Source organism: Entelurus aequoreus, linkage group LG03 (assembly GCF_033978785.1).
Source record: "Entelurus aequoreus isolate RoL-2023_Sb linkage group LG03, RoL_Eaeq_v1.1, whole genome shotgun sequence".
Taxonomy (NCBI): domain Eukaryota; kingdom Metazoa; phylum Chordata; class Actinopteri; order Syngnathiformes; family Syngnathidae; genus Entelurus; species Entelurus aequoreus.
Window position 1 is genome coordinate 52,127,178 of NC_084733.1, and position 16,737 is coordinate 52,143,914.

The 16,737-nt window shown below is 42.9% G+C and overlaps 1 protein-coding gene across 2 annotated transcripts in view; it reads left to right on the top strand.

Annotated features, from left to right (window-relative positions):
• Positions 1-16,737, top strand: part of kif26ab (kinesin family member 26Ab) — a 175,475-nt gene that overhangs the window by 86,773 nt on the left and 71,965 nt on the right. For both annotated transcript variants that reach the window (XM_062042121.1, XM_062042122.1), the window contains exon 3: positions 4,984-5,448. In XM_062042121.1, the coding sequence (XP_061898105.1) occupies positions 4,984-5,448 (465 nt within the window). The remainder of the gene's footprint in view (positions 1-4,983; positions 5,449-16,737) is intronic.

Below are 16,737 nucleotides of genomic sequence, written 5' to 3' on the forward strand. Positions count from 1 at the left end.
ATATGATAGTATATATCTGTATCATGAATCAATTTAAGTGGACCCCGACTTAAACAAGTTGAAAAACTTATTCGGGTGTTACCATTTAGTGGTCAATTGTACGGAATATGTACTTCACTGTGCAACCTACTAATAAAAGTCTCAATCAATCAAAGTATTTACAATATAATACAGTACAATACTTTTAAGTCTGCGTGCTACAAAATGAGTAAAACATAAACACAGTATTTTTTGTTAAAATCCTGTGCTTTTTTATGATAATGTTGCTAGAAACACTTAAAACATTGATAGCAAATTTATAATATCACAAGTTAATTCAATATTTTGGAAAAAGAATGCAGCTTAAAACATCTCAACATTTGCTGCAACTTTCTGAAAAAGATGCCACGAAGAGCCTGCAAAATCCTGGAGGGACTGCTTTATTATTTAGTTTAGACTGTGATTTAAATGCAAAGTTGTGTGAATTGCATAGGTTGGATCAAATCTTCTCTGGTTGAATATATTTTTTTAAATATATTTTTTCCATTTTTATTTGATTTTCTTCTATTATCGTATAGTTTGTGTCAGCTCTGAATAAACATGGTGATTAAACCATACACGTTCTGACTTTAGATCATTGTTATAACATTATTATTGTGCACCAAATGTTTCCGTTGTGGTACAATGGTAAAATTTGCACACTCTAAACAAACACATACGTGGACTAATCCTGTTACATAGTCCTAAAAAAGTCCTCTTACAGGTTTGGCGCAAACATCTGTTTAATGGGATGTGCCGATAGCGCCGCTTTCTGTTCCGCTGAGGGCGTTCTCACAGTTTGTAGAGTAGCACACTCGTGTGACATCCTGGGTCATTGTGATGTGTGCCTCCGAGCAGGTAGTGGTTAAACTTAATGGTGTGTAACCCACAGGACTGCTGTGCCACTAAAAGCTTCACCTGATATCTAATCAGTGTCGACGCTCGCAACAGGCCTTCCAGCCCTCAAATATCCTTGAAGGGATCTGAGCTTGAGTCGTCTGTTTTCAAGAGCACGTCATAGAGTGGGGGAAGTGTTGAGTAAGAGCAAAGGGGAGTAGAGGACGGTGGGCAAAGAGGGATTACACCGCTGGATGTGTTTCTTTTATCCTAAGGATGTAATCTGCTTTAATGCCCTGCGCCCACCCGGGGCAAGACCAGCAGCTGTTCTTGTACTTCTCCCACTTGGCTGTCAAGGGAGAACCCGGCTACCTGTGGGAACGCCGGCCCTCAAGCATAGGATCTAGACTGGGCCCCTGCGGCTTTATTGGGGGCCAATCTCTTTGAGACTTATAGGCTTGTGGTGTGTGGTGAGGGTCAACAAAGTCCCATGCAGAGTAAACTAGACGGCTCATGTCGCATCCTTCGGGGCACCAAAACAAGGAAATGAGAGGACTTTTCTGTGTGGTCCTGATTTTACACAAAGTACCTGAATGTGTAATGTGTCAACAAGACTGGTGCAAAGTCTAGTGAGGTAAGAACTGCCTGGTAATCTATGGTATAAAGCAGGGGTTCAGAGACTCTAATACGGTTAGGGCCTCCTAGTCCCCCTAAAAAATGTTTTTCTGTGACATACATTATTTTGAGAAGTTTTGTGCTCAGACCAGATTCTATTTACTATTACTGTTAAAGGTGACTTATACCCCAAATTATTCTGCTGTGTTTAGGGGAACCCAGTTCACACTTTGACAGTAAAATGTGAGGGAAGAATGAATGATGGTTAGACTGTTAGTTAAATTAATATACTGCAGCATTAAGGAGGAGGGAAGACTTTTTTGCCATGAGAAATGTAGATTTAGTCTGTCCAAAGTGCGCTGTGGACTCACAAAATAAATCACACAAGCACAATTGCAGAAGTATCTTTAGGCGGCACTATCTCACTTCCATTTTTGTTGTCATCATAGATGCACATTGGTCCAATTTTTCTTCATTTCTTTTTCTGCCACCGTGGGCAGCAGGGTCGTTCTCTGCACAGGAAATGGGCTCAACTGGAATATTTTTTCAGTGAAGCGTGCCTTTCGGCAAGCGAGGCACCTCATGCATTTCAAATCGTTGTGACCTTCTTGTGATTTAAGTCAACTCCACATCAGAGCATCGTTGAGCGCTTTATGCAAAATGAATCGACAGAGCTCTTCTTTGTCTAGATAAAGAAAAGGTGCAGAGTTTGGTAGAGTAAATGTTGTGATTTCTAGTTTGAAAAAGAGCTTTTGTGTGATTTTTGCCATCTCTCTCCCTGTCCTATCATCCACAATTGGCCAAGGTTGAGGTTGTTTCCATCAGCCTGTGGGCATGCACTGCATGTGATGACACTCTCCATCAACCCAGAGACACATTCACTTAGATGGTCTGCGGTGTTTTTCATCATGGATAGTGTGAGGACAGGGACAAACTTATGTCTTTAAGGGCAGCGGAGGGGCTTTTTCCACATAAGAAGGTCTGCTTCTCCCTGCTCTGCAGCTGACCGACCTCCTTTCCATAATAAGGCCACGGCATCTGACTACGTTTTTCCCCAGAGTTTAATAAAGATCAGCGCTGACAGGCAGTAAACCAACAAAACCACCCACAAGCCTCCAGGCAAAAGGGCCACAACCCGGGCATACCTCCTCCCTCCACTCTTCCTCAGTCTGTTCTCTTATCCTCACCCCATGCTTCACTTGAGCTTTGCTTGAAAACCGAAACCATCTCCCACTTGCACAGAACAATGGCTGGGGAGTCAGATCCCTGAGGTAGAACCTCCTCACCAGCAGCAATGCTTTGAACACATGGCTTGTGGAAACGTGCTTCTCTGTGATGCTCTTTATGCTCACTTGCACCTGTCAATCATACATCACTTGTTATCACTTATGTTTGTTGTCTCAAAAGCAAAGATTGTGTGATCACAGTGTGTCCTTCATTTTTTAATTCCCTGATCATTTGCCATCATCAGCGCCATCATCCCCACAAGCCTTGTGGCCGTGACCCTGCGTTCACTCTGCTGGGCATAAAGCTTGCAGACTGTTTTACAGGAACAGCCTGCTCTCTAACCTCCCGAAACCTAACTGAATAGCAGATGGGCTGAGCTTTGTGTGTCTTTTTATTAGCTCCCCTAAATCAACACTTAACAATGCATGGAGAGCGGCAGTGGAATTGATATATTCCATCTACCGGTGCCCCGAGGTGGGTAAGGGGTTGCCGAAGGGTAAAAGGGTGAGAGTGGATGGATAGAAGGAGTTAACTGGTTTTGACTCGCCTTCAATTTCCTGCCCGGGAAAGGCAATGTACATCAAGCCAAAGGGCAGTATGTGCTCTTTTCCTTAGTTTTATCCAACAATTTCCCTCAAGTTCCACAAAGTCTTGTCTTAAGACCCACTTTTATTCTTTGGCTTTTAACACTACGTGAGTTGTGTGGTCCTCTGTCCTCTGTTGTCCTCTGTGTTTTTTATACATTTTGATTTCTATTTACTGTTTTAATTGGTTTTACACTTTAAAATTGTTTTTAATCATATTTATTTTTATATTGTTTTTATATTGGTTTTGTATTTATTTATTTTTTGTTTTTATTCAGTCATTGGTGGAGCTAAGGATAATATTTGAATATTGTTTTTAATATTGTTTTAATATCTTTGTGCAGCACTTTGGAAACATTTTTGTTGTTTAAATGTGCTATATAAATAAAGTGGATTGGATTGGTTTGAAACTCACCACAGTGGCTGACAGTGTTAATAAAGACAGCAACCTACTCTGATCCAACCCAGTGAGATATACTCCGTCTCTTGATTCCATATTACACTCAGTCTGTCACCCAGCTGGCCACAAGCTCTGTTTGTCGTTTGCAGTTTGGATTAATGGGGTTTGTATGTCCGGTTTCTGAGTTGTGCTTGGAATCTGCCCCCACCTGCTAAAGCTGAAAGCAGGTAGCCAGCACAGTAAATCATCAGCCAGCAGGCAACCCAGTCACAGTACAATGCTTGACTGCCTGCATTAATAACGCTTTAAGACAGAGGTTGTCCTAATATGTCAGGCTACACTGTAAGGCTACATATTGTTTATTTAAACTGCAAGTGTTTTATTAGAAGGAGGCTGAGATTCCCTCAGCTGCTCTTTTTAGTGCCTTTTGGGTGCGATGTATTACGTGTCTACGGAGCTTGATGTATTAAGTGGCACTACATTAGAGCAGTGGATTATTGTTTCCTCCTTACTCCTCCTGATCACCTCTGAGGGTCCACAAAGCAAAGGCCTCATAAACATTTATGTTTGGGCTGTGGGCTCCCGTCTTAGACCATGACTCCACTGGGCCACAGCCCCTTTATGCCTCTTATGAGACTCAAATATATGCCTGCCTATGTGTTTGTGTGTTTATTTGCCCCAAAATGAATGTTCTAGTAGAATTTGAATAGTTGGCTGACAGCTTGGTGTGCCTCCAGCTTCCTGCAGGAGATAGTTATTTTCACATTTGCTGGCATATCATCTGTTTTCACGCTGAGACACTTATCATATGTAAATTGTATAGCTTTGGGTGCCAGAGTCGCTTCAGCTGTTGCTTTTCTTCAGCGTTCCTGTCCAGCAGAGAGGAACACCCGAGGGAACTCTTCTGGCAATTAGGAGAAAGGACTAAACTTCACTGGACACCATCTCCAAAAGAGCAATTCTCTTCATAAAGCTGCCAAAATAAATACAGATAGATTTCCCCAGAATTTTAATGAGGATTGTCTCTGTTGGATCTTCTACTAATCTACCAGAGCCTTCTTCTGGAGCTGTCTCATATGGTTCGGCTTGTTTTGTCGGCTCCGCAGAATACACACCGCAATGAACACATGTCTGATCAACAATGTGCTTGCATGTAGACAGGGCGTCTCAGTCTGAACAAACATGTGAGCAAACCGCTAACAAGCCACTGCCGCTACCAGAAAACATGAACATGTTTGTGTGTGGACATTTTGTGCAAAGAGTTACAGGGACCTTTTCATGTGTGTTTCATTTGTCCCGCAGGACACGGGATATGCAACGTTCTTATTCGAGCAGCTCCACACATCCGGGAGCAAGGAAGGCGCTGTCAGCTGCTGCCAGGTGTGCTTCACACCTCTCCACAAACTGAGGCAGGAGGCGCTGCAGACTCTCCATGCTCCCACTCTCGGCCCAGACATGCCGGCCCTGCCAGCCTCTTCCTTTTTACCGCAGCCCACAAGATTTGCTGCGGCACCGTCCGGCATCAATGCCAAACAACTATCCAAAGGCCAAGCACACTCACTCCTACCCTTGGAGGAGCAGCACAGGGGCTCATGCTGGTCCCAGTACCCCTCGGCTTCATCAGGTCCGAAGACCAGCGTCCAGGTGACAGTGGCAGGAGGGCAGATCACTGGATCCTTGAGCTCTGTCACCATCCAAGCCCAGCAGTACCTGGAAGGCATGTGGAGCATCTCGAGGGTCAACAACTTCATCCCTCAACCTAAACCGGTATGTACTTTTTTAAAACTTTTGAAGTATTTCACTTCCTTTCATAATTTTTAAGCTACTAGTGTGGCAAATGCAAGAAACAAAGAAACACAGCGTTGTTTCTCTCAGGTCTTTATTGTAAGACTGCCAACATGAGAATGAACAATGAAAAACAATATGCACTTTAAAATAGTGTGCCCAAGGAGACATATAAAACCACACCCATTCTGCTGAGTGTGAGCATGGTCCTAGTGCCCGCCACACAGCCCCCCCCCCCCCGAACACCCAGACAGCAAGTTATGGGGAAAACGAAAACCTCTCAGGGGGCTTCACTCGCCTGCCGTAACGACTACAATGTCCATCCCGCGGAGGAGCGGGTGTGCCTTGTGGGGCAGAACAGATATCAGGGCCCGGTGGAGGTGAAGGACATTCAACCCGAACAGATTTTGGGGGGCGACCTCGGCGGGGGACTTGGCCCGGCAGTAGTTCTTCACCCGCAACACAATGTGCCGTTTTAAGCCTGTCCAGAGAAACGCATTCCCTGCGCCCTGAATGGGCCATCGTAAGGGGGTTGGATGGGTGAACGGCGGGCGTCGTGACGAACAAAGACAAAACGGGCAGACTTGAGCTCCGACGGCACAAACAACTTAGGGAAACAGTGATGGACCGGGCCAGGAGCCAAGGACCCCCTCGACAAAAATGGAAAAGGTCGCGGGGTGCAACCCTCAGGTAAAAATTCCCCCGGAACGCGAAATGGCTGCCCGAACACCAATTCAGCGGGGGCCGCTGCGAGATCCTCTTTAGGGGCTCAGCGCAACCCGAGCATAACCCAAGGTAAACGGTCAACCCAATTGCTATCAGCGATTAAGGCACGCAAAGCCGCCTTAAGCGACCGGTGAAACCGTTAACATTAGACGTTAGCTTGGGGATGGTAGGCTGTAGTACAGTGCACCTGCACACCCAAGGACTGCGCCAACGCTGACCAAAGCTCCGACACAAACTGGGATCCCCTGTCCGAGGTGATATCAGACAGCATCCAAAACGCGCGACCCAGCTCGACAGAAACGCACGTGCAACGTCTACAGAGGCAGTGGAGGAAAGAGGAACCGCTTCTGGCCATCTGGTGGTACGATCTACCATCGTGAGCAAGTGAGTATAACCCTGCGACGGAGGGAGGGGGCCAACTAAGTCCACGTGCACGTGGTGGAACCGCCTGACCGGAATCGGAAATGGTTCGAGGGCCGCCTTAGTGTGCTGGTGGACCTTGGCGCGCTGACATGCCACGCATGCGGCTGCCCACTGCCTAACATCCTTCCTAAGGACAGGCCAAACAAACTTGGCACCAACCAACTTGACGGAAGCCAGAACGCCAGGGTGCGACAGGGAGTGTATTGCGTCAAAACCCGGCGGCGCCAGTCTACCGGGACAACAGGCCAAGGGCGGCCAGTGGAAACATCGCAGAGGAGGGCGGGATTGCCATCCTGAACCACCACCTCCTCGAGCACGAGCGCCGTACCCTCAGTTTTGAGCGTGCGGATGTCGGGGTCGTCGGGCTGGTCAGCGGCCAATCCCGAAAAATCTAAACCGAGCTGCACGAGTACGTGTGAGAGACAGTCAGCCACAGAGTTGGCCTTACCGGCCACATGCTGAATGTCCGTAGTGAACTCAGAGATGGCCGACAAGTGACGCTGCTGACGGGCTGACCAAGCCTCTGTGACCTTTGACATGGCAAACGCAGGCCTGGCCCTAACCAATCTGGCGCTCTAGGCAAGATTTTAGGTGGCGCCCCCCCACATCGGCAGTGAAGTGTATATACTCACAAGAAACCGAATAGCTTTGTCTTTGACCTTTTTTTTTACTTAAAGAAAGCAAATTAACATATTATATGAGAATGTTATGTTATGATTATCTTTAACCGAATCACAGCAGTGCTCAAATTAAAAAACAGCATTCCCTCTCATGTGATATTGCTTTATTAACATTAATGATGTGCACTTTAACAACTAGGCTTACAACTACCGTAATTTCCGGACTATAAGCCGCACCTGGCTATAAGCCGCACCAGCTAAATTTAGGGGAAAATACAGATTGCTCCATATATAAGCCGCACCCGACTATAAGCCGCAGGGTTTTGATGTGTAATTACCGTAGTATATAGGGGTTCCTGCTACCACAGAGGGGATTGTCGGGACAGAGATGACTGTTTGGGAACGCAAAGCGTCCCATTCATTAACAATAAATCTTTCAATCATTCAATCAAACTTTCACATCTTTGACATGGCGAACAGCATTCGTGCAGAATACAAATAATACAACGGTGCAAAGTAATACAAAGTGCTCGCCTGTACGTTATCAAAATAACCAGCCTACCGGTATATGAAAAGTCAGTCTTTAATCATTGTGTCATCGTCTTCCTCCTGCGTACTAAAACCACCGAAATCCCCTTCGTCGGTGTCGGAGAAGAACAGGCCGTAAATAAGCCGCACCGTTGTATAAGCCGCAGGGACCAGAACGAGGGGAAAAAGTAGCGGCTTATAGTCCGGGAATTACGGTATACATAATATATAAAGGGGTGGAAAAGTGACTATTACCTGCAGGGCAAACATTAGCTAACCAGAAGGCAATAACAATGTAAACAAAAAACACCTGCTTAAAAGATCTAATACAAATGTCCCTGAGGAATGTAAGGTGGGAGTACTGTAATTACCTAACGTTACATTATTATTTTCCATAACAATTTAGCCCCCTCCACAATATTAACCCGACGTTAAAACAGAACTAGCTATTTATTGATTAGCAATTGCCGAATCATGTAACATTAGCTTAATGCTAAAAAGCCAGGTTACTATCACATTCTGTAACAGACAAATAATTTAATGTAGGCTAACGTTACATACCTGTTACCTCTGTCTTTTTCTCGTTTCTCCTCCTCTTCTTTTCGCTTCCCTGGGCACCTGACAGTTTTGGCCGTTTTGACATCTTGTTATTGATTTTTTGATGTGGTGACGTCCAAAAAAAGTCATGATACGGGAAGGGAGGGGGTGCACCGTGCGGGGGGAGGGGGGGCGTAATGTTGTAACAAATAATATTTCTATTAAATAGGCTTTACTTTGCATTTTAATTAACGTGGGATTATTTTTTGTATTTAGAAATAATAGTACCAACTTTTTTTTTTTTTTTTTTTTTCTCCAACATTTGTGGCACTGGCGTGGCGCCCCCTGATGGACGGCGCCCTTAGCATTTGCCTATACGGCCTATGCCACTGGCCGGCCCTGGGCAAACGTCAGGGGTTTCCAATGTGGCAAATGCAAGAAACACAGCGTTGTTTCTCTCAGGTCTTTATTGTAAGACTGCCAACATGAAAATGAACAATGAAAAACAATATGCACTTTAATAGTGTGCCCAAGGAGACATATTAAACCACACGCATTCTGCTGAGTGTGAGCATGGTCCTAATGCCCGCCTCTCTAGAACCTTTTATATTTTAAAATGCTTTGGCAGTAAACAAGGCTTTAATTCCTGGGCGACAGACAACACAAAACAATGTACTGTATTTACAGTACATTGAGACCATGAGATCATGTGTAGGGACAAAAAAAGATAATTAACCTTAAAGTATTGTATTATAAGTAACATTTGCTTCTGATAGGATCATAACATAACTTAGGTGACTCTTGGATACTAAGAATTTGAAAGATGAAGCCCTGGGTTGGCCTTCCATTCCTCAGTAGTCAAGGAGTCGCTGTGTTTTTAGGTCAGAGGTCATGGCAACACAATGCTACCAGCGTCCTCCTCAAGGCCATTTCCATTTCACCACAGCATCATCATAACTCTGTCTTTCCCACAGAACGGCAGTACCATGAGGGGGCTGGGTGAGGGATAAGACATAATCGGGTCATTGGTTTAATTGGTCATGGACATTATAACGGACGCAGCATAAGGGATATTATTCTCTAGGAGTGTCAAAAAATAGATTTCCGAATTGTAGGGTTCTTAAGCGATTAAAAACATGTGATTACAATTTTTTTTATTTTATTTTATATGTCCTGTACAGTCACATATTGTGGAGTAGGCCTACAATATCTTACTATTCTGCCAGCTAATGGAATAACCAAAGTATCTGCATCTTGATATTAATACAAACAATGTCAGCAAATGTATTTGCATACATTATAAGTTGTAAACTGTAGTCTTAAATCCAAGTGTGTAGGTTAGCCATAATAGCTAATTCGTTTAGCTGTTAGATGCCATTCACGAACCAAACACAGCTATCATTCTGATTGTAATGATATGAAAACATTAATAACACATCAGACACACTTAGGAGAAGCCATTATTGCTTGAAACATAAAGTATATCTTAAAACATTAGGAAAGTCAAATCGACAATGACTTCTGCACTGCTCAAAAACTACCCATTGGAGCACAAGAAAAACCAGGAAGTGGCAATTTCAAAGTAAAATGTATAAAAAATAAGCGTCTCCACATAAACATTGAGCCTTCTTAACCGGCATTACCAAATCTTTTTATGTCCGTCAAAAATAATCTGGAAGAAATGAATGTACTGAATAGGGTAAAGTAGCCAAAAATGTTACTCAAGAAAGAGTATCGTTATTTTAGGGTAATATGACTTAAATAATAGTAAAACAATTGACTTGAGTAATCGTAAGTAAGTAAGTATTCAGTAAAACTACTACTTTAGTACTGAGTAACTGATAAGTAACTTCTGATTTATTTAGAAGCTATTTTTTAAATTGTACTTGCACTACAACCATAGTTGGTGAGAGAGAGCGATAGAGAGATACTGTAGATAGATAGATAGATAGATAGATAGAGAGAGAGAGAGAGAGAGAGAGAGAGAGAGAGAGAGAGAGAGAGAGAGAGAGAGAGAGAGAGAGAGAGAGAGAGAGTCTACTACACATGTACTACAAAATATGCACATTTTGCAGTCACTTATGACATTATAACAAGGCTAATGTTAGCATGTGTGCAGTTAAAACATAAAAACTTCTAACATGTTTTCTCTCCAGAGAAGTGGAATTCTTGTTGGTTGAAATGTGAACATTTATTCTGACACTGGGTCTAAAATTTCAAAAATGCTTTAACATATATACAAACGTACAATATTAAGGCAATAATACATGACAAGAACACCACATAAAAAAATAAAACAACAGCTCCAGCACATGATATACATGTTTTTCCTAGTTTATAAGTAAACATTGAAGAATTATGCTGCCTTATCTGATGGCATGTACTAATTTACAGTGTGTAATTTGAGTCAGGTCATATGACTGCCAGGCTCTGTTTGATTGGTGAAATGGAGTCAAACATCACTTATACTTACGTTGGATTGGTAAACAGAGTCATTTGACTGTGCTCGCTTGAAGAAGTCTCTCTATTGAACCAAACGGATACGTCTTTGCGAGCAGTAATCAATATTTTATGACAAAACATAATAATGATATATAAATAAAGGTAGCAATCGGAATGAAACTCAATGTAAGAGTAGTGTTTCTTCTTCACTAAAATACTCAAGAAGTATGTTGCATTAAAACTACTCTGCCAATTGCAATTCATCCAAAAAGATACTTCAGTAAATGTAAAGCATTACCTTTGTGAATGTATAAGAAACAGTCAGTTGTGTCCATGCACTAAATTAGTCCGATTCCTCAAATGGTTTGGCTCTAAATAAGCCTCCTAAAATCCATTGAAACACCTTAGTCCGATTGTGTTCGGTTTTTGAAAAGTTGGACTAACACACCTGAATTGTGTGATTGAAAACCAGCTCTCTCGAGGAGGTGTGTACGGCCACAGAGGACTCTTTGTGTCGCTCATGCGGCAGTCCCAAAGCGCGGGGTGTAACTCTGAAGCAGATACCATTGAATAAAAACAACAACAATTTTCGTGAAAAGGAGACTGTTTATTTGCTTCAGAAATTAAAACAACAGAACATTTTGAAAATATCTATTTGAGAAGGTAGCTAAGGAAATGCTTAATTCGGACTCCCGAACAAAATACGAATGAGATGAAAGAGAATGAAGCAGGTATATTAAAGGCAAATTATAAAGCATACACATTGCACACTACATTTGTGCACTCCGAACTGATTGACAATAACTGTATTCCACACAACTGGCTAGATAGTCCAGAACAATAGCAAACTTCCTCTGGAACAGTATCATTTGGGGCACAAACGGTCTTTTCCTTCGATTTAAAACTCCATCTATCAATCCACAGAGCCTTTTAAATGAAATCCGAGACATTCAAAAGATTTGTTTCCATAATCTCCGTCTGAAATTTCCTTCGAAAAAAATATTTTGTTTGTCTTTCTTTGCTTCTGACCTGCATCCGCTCCGGTACATTCTTGGTAGTAGCGTCATGTTTGTTGCACAATCCAAGATCATTTCTTGATGCTGTCTGCTAATTAACTTCAGCATAGCTATTAAAGACGTAATATTTGTAATCTGTGCCAATATTACAGCGGACATCACTTAAAACAAGTTGTAAGGATCTGGAATGCCTAGGGTGACGTCATAGTTTAACCGGAATGGAAATTAATTAATACTTATAGCAGACTTAACACCTTTTTCACCAGCATAGCCACAACTCTAGTCAACAAGCTGTCCCACCACTCTGGTCGCTTTGGTGTAGAACACATTAAAGCCTTCTACAGAAAGCTAGGAGTATCCAACAACAATTTCAAATTAGAAATGGTCTCAGCTGACGAGGTGCTTAAAAAATTGAGTGCGCTCCACCCAAAAAAGGCCACCGGCCTTGACAATATCCCCTCCAGATTCCACCATTGCCTCTATCATCACGCACATAATAAACCTCTCAATTTCTCAAGGCCAAGTACCAAAAGATTTTAAGATAGCAAGAGTAACTCCCCTCTTTAAAAAAGGGATCAAATTGACACCTGGCAACTATCGACCTGTTTCTATTCTCAGTTCCATTTCGAAAGTAATGGAAAAAATAGTTTATGAACAGGTCGATAGTTACCTTGCCACTAATAAACTCATGTACAAATTCCAATCCGGCTTCAGAACTAACCACTCCACTGACACATGCCTTCTCTATCTGACCGACCACATCAAACCTGAGGTGGACGTGGGCAAATACTGCGGCATGGTCATGCTGGACCTTCAGAAGGCCTTTGACACCGTTAACCACGTTATACTGTTAGATAAGCTCAGAGCAATCGGATTTGATAAAACCTCATCAAGCTGGATGCAATCTTATTTGGAGGGGAGGAAACAGGTGGTAGAGGTGAACGGCACCGTGTGCCCCCCCCCCCCCCCCCCCCCCCCCCCCTCAGTAAGCTGTGGAGTCCCCCAAGGCAGTATATTAGGGCCTTTACTGTTCCTAATATACATAAATTACATGTCATCAGCATGTGACTGTGAATTGTTTTTGTTTGCGGATGACTCGGCCCTGCTGGTATCCGGCAAGGACAAGTCACAGGTGGAGAAAATCCTCAGTGGCTCGCTGACAACAAGCTATCCATACACTTGGGTAAAACGGTATCCATCCTATTTGGGTCCCACATCAACCTTAAGAAAGTCAATGACTTCACTATAAAAGTGGGTGACATTGTTATCACCAGGAAAGATGAGGTCACCTACCTAGGTTCCATTCTAGAGGCTAATCTTTCCTGTGATAAAATGGCAAACAAAGTAATCAAAAAGGTCAACCAACGAACAAGATTTCTCTACAGAATCTCCTCTCTGGTCAACAAAAGCACCATGAAGATTCTAGCGGGAACTCTCGTTCAACCCTTTTTCGATTACGCATGCACCTCCTAGTACCCTAGCACCTCCAAATCCCTCAAATGTAGACTCCAAACATCCCAGAACAAGCTAGTCAGATTACTTCTAGACCTCCACCCCAGATCCCACCTCACTCCTACCCACTTCTCCAAAGTGGACTGGCTCAGGGTGGAGGACAGAGTAAAACAACTTGCACTGAGCCTAGTCTATAAAATCCGCTACACCTCCCTGATACCGAAGTACATGTCAAACTACTTCCTTAACGTAAATGACCGCCATAACTACATCAACAGAGGGAGCTCCACTAACCACATTAAACCCAGATTCCGAACTAACAAAGGTCTTAACTCATTCTCTTTCTATGCCACATCAATATGGAATGCACTCCCAACAGGTGTAAAAGAAAGGGCATCTCTATCCTCCTTCAAAACCGCACTAAAAGAACACCTCCAGGCAAGTACAACCCTAAACTAACACCCTCCCTTCCACATAATACCTCTTCGGATTGTAAATAATCAAATGTAGACACTTTTTCTTATACTTTCTGATCTCTCTCTCTATGTCCACTACTTGCTGTACATATCCTACCAAGTCAGTCCTACACTGTTTCAATGTCCATTTCTCTGATGATGCAATTGTTGATGTTGATTGTTGATGACTGAAGTGTTGATACCAACCAAACCTACCCCCCCCCTCCATATCCCACACCCTGGATTGTAAATAATGTAAATAATTCAATTTATATACTCTGATGATTATCTTGTGTGATGACTGTATTATGATGTTAGTATATATTTGATAGTATATATCTGTATCATGAATCAATTTAAGTGGACCCCGACTTAAACAAGTTGAAAAACTTATTCGGGTGTTACCATTTAGTGGTCAATTGTACGGAATATGTACTTCACTGTGCAATCTACTAATAAAAGTTTCAATCAATCAATCAATCAAAAAGAAAATAAGCGCCCCCAGTGTAAGGTGCAATGGCGTATGACTAATATTCACATAAGAGAGAGTGCACTGGGACTTTACATGTAGGTGGGAAAATACAAAAAAATAAACTATTTGAGAAATCAGACTAATTTAGTGCATGGAAACGTAGTGACTGAGTCTGCACTCAAACTAAAGAAGCAGATCTTTGATGTGTCAAGAGACCCTTCTGCTGTATCACGTTGATGAGCGAGGATCACTTTTTTAAACCTATTTTTCTTTCAAACACAAACCGAGCAGTGTTTTGTTGACTTTAAGATTCATACTTCCTGGTCTAATGATCAACCAATTGTGTGGGGATAGACCAATCTAATCGATGTACAGCATAATTTAGTCAGAACGTTGATTGTCAGATTTTTTAAATAAATCTTGTAATCACATGTGTGTACATTGAAGGACATGGCTATATTGTTTCCCTCATGCTAAATGGTTCATGTTGTGTCTTTCACATACGTAGTATGTGAAAAGACTCTTGAAGGTTAGGATGTAGGGGTTTCATGGAGGTCCCAAACACAAGCACGACGTTCCCCTTGTGTCTCTCGTTCATTAAAACCAGATCCTTCAGAATGACAAAAAGCCACAGTGGTCCACTGCTTGCACCAAAGGCAAAAGCTATAATTCGCAATTCCCACTTGGCTTCTTTTGTGAGGAGGGCATGCAGTGTTGTGCAGACAAAGACGCAAAGGCCGACTGACTGTGGGTATTACACAAAAGTGTGTGTGTGTTTGTGTGTGTGTGTGTGTGTGTGTGTGTATATGTGTGTGTGTGTGTGTGTGTGTGTGTGTGTGTGTGTGTGTGTGTGTGTGTGTGTGTGTGTGTGTGTGTGTGTAAGCTAGGGTCGCAGGGAGCACTCCAACACTGAGACCTCTTTGGATCCATTGCTATTCCCAATTCTCCTTATGTCTGGTATAATTGATTTGGTCTTTGGCATTTTAACTATCTGGGTGCCTCTTGAATTGGTGGACTCCTAAAAAGTTGGCTGCCTTGAATAGAAGCCCAGTAATACAATTTTTAAGCCAGCAGGATCACAATCGCCTAAAAACCTCATGCAATGAAGAGAAAAAAACAGTTTACCAAGTTATTCTTCGTATCATAAAAAAACTGTTACTGCTCATTTACAAAGATTAAGTGCTTGTGACTCATTTTGTTATTGGCTCACGGCTCGCTCGGTGCCACTGCCACCTATTTGAAGCCCAGAGGATGATTCTGGCTGCTGCTATGTTGTGATACAGCTGGGCTTGTATGGCAGTGGGGCACGAACTAAAGATAACAGAACAAGAAGGATTCCCTTTACAGTCCTGACAAGCAGATAAACTGCAATTACCCTCTTTTTAGTTGGAAGATTTAGTGTCACTTGAGCAGTTTTACTTTACTTTTCCACCACATTTCTCATCTGTGTTTGAGAGTCTCACCTCCATTCGTTTCCATTAGCCCCACAGAGCAATGTAGCGTGACCGGCCAGATTAACTAGACCTCTTTCACTTGGCCAGTGATCGCCTGTTAACCAGTGAGATCGAAGGTCACAAGAGACTGCAGCCACGCCAGCCAACCCTGCTTGCTTCACGCTTTACTCCAAGAAGTATTTTCTGTTACTTGGCTTCCTTGCTGCCACCCTTTTGCACACCTTTCCTTTTCCATTATGTCCAAATCTCCCCAGCTTTCGCTCCTCGCTCCCCATCGATCGCTGTCCTTGTTTTCTGTGACCAAAAAAAAAAGATCAGACAGAGCCGGGGGTTAAAGGGTGGAAGGCCAGCTCATTACTGACTCCTGGTGCAAAAGGCTGCACTGACACAGCCTAATTACGTGACGTGGGGATAGATTGTACTTCTCATTCACAAACTGGAGCCAGTCTGGGTCCAAGGCTGCAGTGAGCAGCTTGGCTGAAGGGCTTAAGTCCTCATTCTCACCACCAAGGGGAATATCCTCTAATAGGCACTCTGATGCACTCAACTTGTAACCAGCTGTCCCTGTGTGCTCCAGAAATTTTGGCCTGATGATTTTTAAAACTCATATCTAATAGGCTCAATCTGTGAAACATTCGATGGGCCTTGCATTTCTGCTTCCTGTGTGGCGGCATGTGAAGTGTTGCGCTCTTTTCGTGCCAAAGTGTAATGGACCTATTTCTCTGGCACGGGCCCAGCTTCTTACCAGCATTTTGTTCTGGTATTTGCGTGGAGAGCTGTTGATGGCTCATTTGCCTTTTCCTTCCTGCAATTGCAAGCTTACATTCTGCAGCTTCACCAACACCTCAGTGATGAAGCTATGAGATATAAAAACTAGATATCTAAATGCTCAAAAGTTAGGAATGTGCAGCGCATGGTGAACATTCACTGCTTTATTGTTTGCCTTGTAGTAAATATATCTGCTTCTCTTCCATCTCATTCATATTTCTTTCAGGAGTTCGAATTAAGTTTAGATTCTCCATTCATTCTCCAAGCAAATAAACAGTCTCCTCTACATTACAATTAATGCTATGTTTTTATTGAATGATATTTGCTTCCGGGTTATATCCCGCATATTGAGACGCATATTGCGCGATACGAAGTGTC